At 36.7% G+C, this 8654-nt stretch overlaps 1 protein-coding gene across 1 annotated transcript; it reads right to left on the bottom strand.

Moving 5' to 3' along the window:
- Window positions 1–4018: 4018 nt before the first annotated feature.
- LOC117445692 (14 kDa phosphohistidine phosphatase) lies at window positions 4019–5082 on the bottom strand. The gene is made up of 3 exons (XM_034081503.2): window positions 4834–5082; window positions 4446–4570; window positions 4019–4348 (listed from the first exon to the last, which is right to left on the bottom strand). The coding sequence occupies exons 1-3, from the start codon at window positions 5048–5050 to the stop codon at window positions 4256–4258; spliced, it is 435 nt and encodes a 144-aa protein (XP_033937394.1). The 5' UTR covers window positions 5051–5082; the 3' UTR covers window positions 4019–4255.
- Window positions 5083–8654: the final 3572 nt, after the last annotated feature.

Below are 8654 nucleotides of genomic sequence, written 5' to 3' on the forward strand. Positions count from 1 at the left end.
ACACTGCAAAACTTTTAACCAGTGAGAACGCAATGAGGGAAAAGCGGTGAAAATAACAACTGTCTAGATGAAGCTTTAAATAAAAGGTGAAATATGAATATAATATATATATATATTATATATATAATATGCGTACTAAATCAACAAATCTGTGAAAAGTTTTTATTTTTTGAAAGATACATTTTTTTTAATTGATCCAATCTCTTCCTTTTAAAGAACTTTATAAAGAGAATTCATTAAGTGTACATGTAATGACCTAAACAATGCCTTCCCTTCAGAACAAATCCCCAAATCCAGTTTGATATATTCATGATCAATGAGACAGGTATTTCTTTTCTCATTTTAAGCTACATAAAAATAGGTGAGGAGCCTTTTCCAATCTGTGTTTGTTTAGTAAAACCAAAAGTATGTTATGCACACTTGTTATATTAAGTTATGCTTTATTAATAAGTCTTTAAGAGCTATTAAGAATATGTTGTTCATGAGGATTTGAGCCAAAAGCAACATGATTGGCCTAACCTCATAATGGGGTATTATAGTCTAATCCAAATAAAGAAATAACATAATTGAATAACAAATCAAGCTGACATGGCCACCAAGGGCCTGTAGGACACCATGCACCTGTCATCTGTTAGGGTTTTGGGTCTGTTCGGTTTAAAAGCAGATTCTATCTTCTCAAAGTGAGCAAAACACATCTTTGATTGAGAAATGTCACTTCATGCATATCCATTGTGAGATGGTAATAAAATGAATCACATCATGGATGAGTATTGGAAATCACAATTTCCGAGAGACATTGTTATGAACTTGATTTACTGGCAGTACACAATCCACTAAGCCCTTAAGAAAACACATAAGGACTATGTAGATCATGACTGAGATGTTTAGGAATGTTTAGATTATATTCTAATTAGTTATGGGAAGGCTGATATTCCCCCATTAGCAGTCTGGAATTTCTCTTGGCTCAGACCCTGATGACTCCATCAAATCAGTGTCTTGTGGGCTATTGTTTCCCTGATAGGATCTTGAGTACTGAAGTAAAGCAGCTGGCTTCTGCTGCACCTTTGTTTCCCGACAGCCTGAGCAGCTGGTGGCTCAGGAAGGGCCGGACTTCTTATTTAGGAAACGGGACTCCACATTGATGTTTATCTCTCTTCACGAACAGCTCATTGGGATTTTGCATGCAGTGTACAGACACTAAAAAGGAAATATCAAGATAGTATTCTCCCCCAGCTGAATCAGGTTGCATGATCCACTCAATTTTGTAGTGTTTTTTTAACATTAACATGACAAGTACTAATACAATTCCTGTACATTTGTGTGGCTTTACCAGGTGAAACATTTTTAGATCTGACGTGATAAAAATGTCAGATCTGACTAAACATAAAAACGAATGTTGCTGAAAATCTCAGAATTATGATTATTTTCTAAATTTTTCTTTAAATGTTGCATTGAAAAGAAAAAAAACACGTGGGCCTAATCCTCTTCCGTGCTTTTGCAGGCTGACTCAAAGCAATTTTCTGATTTTGTATTGCTTCCCAAAGAATTATGGAAAGTGTCTTTCTTCTCCAAATGTACAATTATTTCAAAAATGATAAGCAACCCTGCATCTGCAACTGTGAGAGAGTAAGTGCTTTTGGAGTAAGATCATTTAGAAAACAAATTAAAGTGTCAAGTTAAACTATACTCCGTAAATTAGTCTTTTTTTCATTTTACAATTCTTAATCAACTTCAAAGTCATTATCCAAGACATATTACAAATAATTTTTAAATTCTATTTTTGGGTTTATATTTTGTGAGATTGTAAAGATGAAGTAAGGCTGCTAAAATAAATGACATATTTGACCTTTTAACCATTCCATAACTAAAGTGAGTGATTGTAATGGTTATGTTTTACCTGAAATCTCATTAAACACTTCCTGTAACACCCATTTTCCAAGAGGATGGTTTCAGTGTAACACAATTGAAGTGTTCTTCCTCCCTAGCTGACCTCCCTGTTTGTAGATAATAGAGAGGTTATCTTCTTACAGGAAGCTGGCGCTGGATTGAGAATGGAAACTGGAAGGAAGAAGCCTTTTTGTTTTTCTTTCTTTGAGGTCGCTGGGCAGCCGGCAGAACTTTTGAGTATCCGAGTCTAGGTTAGGCCTGCTGATGAGGGTCAAGGTGAATAGAGCTCTCTTCAGAGAATTGACAGCAGCTAACTCTGCTCATAGTCATCACAGTTACACGCCACTCTTCCTTTAACTGTTTTGTTTACAACTCACCCAGTGAGTCAGGAGCAGGAAAAAAAGTGATTGTGTGCCGCCACCGCTGGCACACAACATGAACCTCATGTGGGGAAACCCAGAGGAAAAGGATGTAGATTCTAGTGATATTAATAGAATAATCTTATTATAAAAGGTTATATTTTGTAGTTAACACCTCGAGTATAATATAGATTTACGAAACCAAACGTAAGCAGCTTATCAACACAGATTAGAACTTCTGATGCCTACCTTATGAAGGGTCAGAAATAGTTATCAATGTTTCCATCATAAAACCCAGAGGGATTTTCTTTTCCATGTTGGATTTCACAGATTTATTCATCCTAAATAAAGTGCTACAACAACTATTTGATGCATTACTATACAATGTTGTAATATGTTGTTGGTCCCCAGATGATGAATAACTTAGTGATCCCTGACCTTCTCCCCTTTCACTTATCCCGTGATATATATCAACAGCGTCCTCCAAGATAAAAAAAAACTACTTTGGTGACCCTTTTTTTCTGTAGCATCACTGCAAGAACTTTCTGTGTTTTCACTGAAAAGTCTCAACAGTTGAATGGACAGTCATGAAATCTGGCTCAGAAATTTCTCCCACCTTTCAAGATTAATTATAATAATTGAATTAATCCTTTTACTTTTGCGCCACCATAAAGCCACATTTTAATTTGTCCCTACATGACTTAGAACTAAATACCTGCCTAACTAAAGACATCAGCCTCAGCTGTACTTTGTGTTCAGTGCTTATAAGTAAACGTAATCATCATGCCTGCTGTGGCTCTTTACTCATAACCTGTGTCCCAAAAACCTTCTACATACCAACCGTTTCATTTTACTGTCGTAGCAGTTTATATATATATACCTACTTTATCATTGACTCCCAAATGACACAATATGTGTACCTTTGGTTGTCAATCAAATTGCGACTTTTGTACTGCACTGCAAATCATATTCTTTGATATTTAATACTTATTTTTAAATATTTTGGCAACTGTTTCACCACCAACCACAATGTATTGAATGGTTTGCAACTGTAAAGCACCCCAACTTCCTTTGTGCATTTTCATCAACACAACCGAAACAATCAGAGATCAACCGTATTTATAATGAATGCAGTTTGCTTTGAGAATCATTGTTCTAAAAACACATACAAACTAATAACCTGATATTTGTATTTGGGAAAAATGCTTTGTGTTCCTCAAACTGCTCAGTCCCCAGAGTGAACAAATAGATCTCCTCACAGTTGTTTCACATTTCACTTTAGTAATTTAAAGGTTAGATCAAATACATTATATTAAACTGGATCAAATCTTTGATAAATGTATATTTGGGAGAGAAGAGAGGGGACCAGCCTTTGCTCAAATGTGTGTGCATGTTAAACCATGGCTCAGCTCAGGCTGTTTTATCCAGCTGTGATCTTATTTATAATTTTTGTCTCGAGTTTGTTTTTATTTCTGGCTTTTATTCATTATTGCTTTATTGTCTGTAAAGCTCTGTGGACTTCAGTTTGAAGTGTATCACCATTTAGCCTTACAAGCATGGACGCGGGAAGGGGGGGGTGCTGAGGGGGCTGCAGCACCCCCATCTGCGAGGCTCCACTAGCACCCTCACCCCCAAATTTCTAACAACAAACTTTCCCTCAGAGGAACAGGATGTGTTGGTGACTCCAACAGGCTCACCCCTTCCTGTATGGACTTCACGCTTGGCACCCGGCCCTTAAATTCTGATAAACTAAATCAGTCACGAAGCAAAAGTGAAATGAAACACTTTAATTACAAGAGGATTTATGTTAGAATAGATAATACCACATCCGTTACATTGTGCTGAATGAAAAGGAGAACACGTATAATCAAAGAGGACATTTTTGTGCTTTTAGAGAATCAGGACCATCTATTATATGCAGAATGGTGTGTTTTATTTAAATTATGGTTGGACATAAGGATTGGAACTGATTAATATAGGCAGACATTTTAATGAGTTGCAGATTTACTCTATCTCTTGTCGTCAGACCAGGTGATCTCGTAGTCGCTGAAGGCACTCTTCAACTTCTCCGCAGACACAGAATGGTCTGCTTTTCCAAACGCCTGGAAATAAGTAAAAGCATATAACCATTAACATCACATGATATAGTATAGTGTATTTGAATCAGCTCTTAATGCATGTCCAATCAAATGAACTTACAGTTGATTCTCCAAACACCCTCAGTTTTTTCTCTTGGCTGTTGTGCTCTATCTTCCCTCCTCCAAGGCATTTACACTCCATCCCCAAGGCCTCCATAGCTGGATTGACCTTCTCAAATATATGATCTGTAAATAAATAAAATCATTAATCAAAACATGCAATCTGGTTGTTGAAAAAAACAAAACACTTTACAGTAATTCCTGTCTCATATGTTCTCTTTTATGGACGTTGGCTCCAGTATTTGTGCAATGCAATGCACTATGGTTGCAGTACATACATCTTTGCGTGATATTTGAAAACCTAAAGTACAGGTGTCAATTCTGGTCACAGCTTTTTCATTTGCAGCTGATCCGACACAATCAGCAGCAAACTAATGTTATGAACTTACTGTGATACTCTGCACTTTTTGTGCCTCGGACTATATCTTTATGCCCATCCCCATCTTTCACTTTCACTGTGAGCAGAATGTACTTAAAGGTTCCCTCTGAGTCAATCTCTACCACGGGGATGTTAGCCAAGGCTTCTGCCATTGCAGCTGAAGTTATAGAGAAAGCTCCGGACAGTCTGGCACTGAGCAGAGGTCTACCGAGGACAGACAGCAACATGGGGCTCCTCACGAATTACTTTATTAGGATCGGGACTTCTATTTCCTGTCTTAAAGAGACAGACAAGCTGCACGCTGTCGACATCACTGTGCAGGATAGTGCAGGCGGCCCCGTGTGGCCAAAAGAGGGAACTGCTACACAAACCACAACACCTCTAAAAGATAACAGTGGTGCAATGTGGATGTACTAAAAAAGTATATGACTTCATACATAAAAGGTAACAAAAAGTACTGCACAAATCAAAAACCAAATCAAAGCTAACCCTCCTCCCAGTATAGTGCAACACATGACTTTTGATAATTAAAAACTGAATTTACCAACAGAAGACAATGAACAAAGGACTAAATAAAACAAGAATACATATATTTTAATTAAAAAGCAAATTAAAAAGTTGGGTCTTGAGTTGGCTCTTAATAAATATGAATATATCTGCCAAGAAGTACAAATCTGAGGTACTTCAGTTAACATATCTTCTTCTTAAAAATTCATCTTTATACTTTTAACCCAATTGATACTACATTAGTTACTAGCTAATTTGAAGATTAAGGTTATATATACAAACAATCTCAATAGACTAACAAATTATAATATATTGTTATAGGACAAGCTACACAGCAGTATCTTAAAAAAATATATAAGCTCAACTTTTACAACATTTAAGTGATAAACACATGAATGCATCAATAATTATCGTAAACTAGTTATAATTGGATGATTCTCAAATTGGCAATGCTACTTCTAGTATAGTTGTATGCTTATATACTTTTGTACTTTTACTTAAGTATGAGTTTGAATGCCCGAAATGTACTCGTCACTGAGTATTTATACACCGTAGTATTTATACACAGTAGTATTGCTATTTTTACTTGAGTAAAAGATCGGAGTACTTCTTCCTCCTCCGCTATCAGCACAACGCAGTTTATATTTGATCGGATCAACAGTCGACTGTTGGCTAGTCCATTTGTCACCCAGCCAGGAGTCCATTTGTGTTATCTTTCTATTAGATTTGTTATTTCCTGTAGCGAGAGAAGATTTTCCGCTGGTGTCTATCAGGAAGGTCAGAGACGGAGCTGGTGTTAGTGTTGTAGTATTTGGGTGAGATGGATGCTTTTTACTACAGGTGCTTGAACCTTTGTTTTCCAGGATGCCCTTCTCTTTAACCAGTAATCCATCATGCATTGTCTTTAAATACATATATTAAATCTGTCACAAGTTAGACACTTCTATTATTGTTTGTTTGATGGCTCATCTAAACTCTCCTGTCATTTCAGATCCCGCTTTCCTCCAGGCCCTTGTAATCAGCTCATTTCCCTCACCTGGTCTCCTCAGCCCTTCCCCTCACCTGTTACTCATTCCCTTATCACTCCACAGTATTTATACCACCTCATTATCACTTGTCCTTTGCCAGATTGTCTTGTCGTTTCCGCCAAGCTCTCCAGTGAGTGTTGTGCTCTAGTCCCGAGTTTTGTCCTGCCCAGTTTTTTTATTCCTGCCTGTCTGACGGATTTACTGGTTTTGACTCTGCCTGTCCTTGACCAGAAATAAACTGAACATTACTATACTGGTTGTATCTGAGTTGTGCTATTGGGTTCTGATCTGTACCTGTGATCGTGACAAAATCATCCAAAATTGCATTAGACAGTTAAAGTACAAACTTCTACTTTTCTGCTTTATCACGCCAAATAAGACATTGATGTAAATAGTAGTTTTGTTTAAATTGAATGTGATTAATACATCAAATTGATTCATCATTTCATAGGCGTACTGTATAAACAGTAGCAGAAAATGTAGTAATATTATCCTTTTCAAATGATTACAATTGCTTTGCCCTAAACCACCTCTTAAATGCATGATTAGCTGCAGGAATAGATGCTTGTATACAGTTTAAAGATATAGACTCAACATTAATAGACATTTATGTTAATCCGCCGATTGAGCCATCTTGGCAAATGTTCAACTTTAGTTTCTAGTCAGGTGTAATTACAGCTACAAAAACAAATACAAAAACATGAACACAGGAGCAGCAGTGCTGTACTAATATAAAAACACATTTAAGGAATAATATGGTGGACAGGAAAGACAAGAATGAACACATTCACAACCCTAACCCTATGTGACAACCAGAAGACAATTCAAACACAACACAACGCCCTTTAGGTCACTATTGATTATTAGATGAGAATCAGAGCACAAACATTTATAAGCATCTCTTTAGGATGTTCTAACACGTCTGAAACCGAGTCCCTTGGGTCTTGTTCTGTATGCGTTCGGTTGCATTCTTCTCAAACAGTGTAAAGGTGTGAAGCAACAGTGGTTCCTCTGCCCGCGTCGGAGAGGAAGGATGTGAACTGTCACTTCATGAAACACAGACAGCCTGCAGGCGCCTCTGCTCCTGCGGCACACATTTACCGTCTCTCGACAGTCATAAAATAGTACATTTAAAGTGCTGCTATTTCATTGTTTTTTCCTTGATTGTATTTATTTGGAAGAGCACATCCCAGGACATGTCAATGTGTTTATTTAAAGTGTGAAGAGTGTAGTCTACGAGTTGTCTGTTGGCACTTTTTGTGCTTCTACTAATAAGCATCAACTTATGAAGACTTCACTTCTCTTCTTTCATTTGATGGCAATTATCTAAAAGGTGCTTTTCTGAATAAGGGGAAACAGTGGGGATATCTTTGGCACTCTAAATCTCCCTCAAGCACTCTTATCAGCTCACATGAGCTCACAGCTTTCAAAACGGGAATTTCCACTTCAGTGTGTGTTCTGCACGCTCTCCTCTCTTCCCCAGGAAACGTGTGTTTACGTCATGCTACTTATTTTGTCTTTACTATGTGTGTGCTAATTTGCCAAGTTGCAAGGAAGGCCCATTAATAAATTATCAGTGCGTTAGTGCGTTTTTTTATTAAGTTTGGATACTTTATGAAACTGAAAATACAGATTCAACTCAAATACTCCGTCAAACGTCAAACTGAACATGTTATTTATGTCAAAGTGTGATCAGTGTTATGTATAAGTGTAGTCTGGTTAGAGACTGGTTGTTATTTAGGCTCCCCCATGCAACTGCAACATTTGCGAATAACGAGATATTAGTATATCTGGTTTTATTGTAAATATATTTTACAGTGAAGATAATGAGTGAATTTTCAAAGGCATGTCTCAAAAGTCTTTAAATGTATATAAAACATCAAAAATAAATGTAGAATGGCTCCTTTTAATGTGTAGGATGATTGTATGTTTTACATTACTTGCACTGTAACTTTTATCCATGTACTTTTTCTTGCAATGTTTAATTGAACTATTCATATTTTAGACTGCACTGTAACTTTTATCCATGTATTTTTCCTTAATGTTTATTTTATTAGCTTTTCTTTTTTAATGCTTAATGTCTTTCATTTTTTTTTTTGTAAAGCACTTTGAATTACCCTGCGTCGAAAAGTGCTATATAAATAAACTTGCCTTGCCTTGCCTTGCCTTGCCTTGCCTTGCCTTGCCTTGCCTTGCCTTACTTATCAAAACATTGTATTTTATTTATATATTAAGGACACCACGTGTTTTGGATGTAACTCTATCTCAATTGTATGTAGTGTCATAAATATACACT

This window comes from Pseudochaenichthys georgianus, chromosome 4 (assembly GCF_902827115.2).
Source record: "Pseudochaenichthys georgianus chromosome 4, fPseGeo1.2, whole genome shotgun sequence".
NCBI lineage: Eukaryota > Metazoa > Chordata > Actinopteri > Perciformes > Channichthyidae > Pseudochaenichthys > Pseudochaenichthys georgianus.

Coding starts and splice junctions, on each gene's coding strand:
- LOC117445692 (XM_034081503.2), bottom strand. CDS start 5,050: ATGTTGCTGTCTGTCCTCGGTAGACCTCTGCTCAGTGCCAGACTGTCC. Junction 4,571..4,833: donor AAAAAGTGCAGAGTATCACA/GTAAGTTCATAA, acceptor ATTTATTTACAG/ATCATATATTTGAGAAGGTC. Junction 4,349..4,445: donor GGGTGTTTGGAGAATCAACT/GTAAGTTCATTT, acceptor ACTTATTTCCAG/GCGTTTGGAAAAGCAGACCA.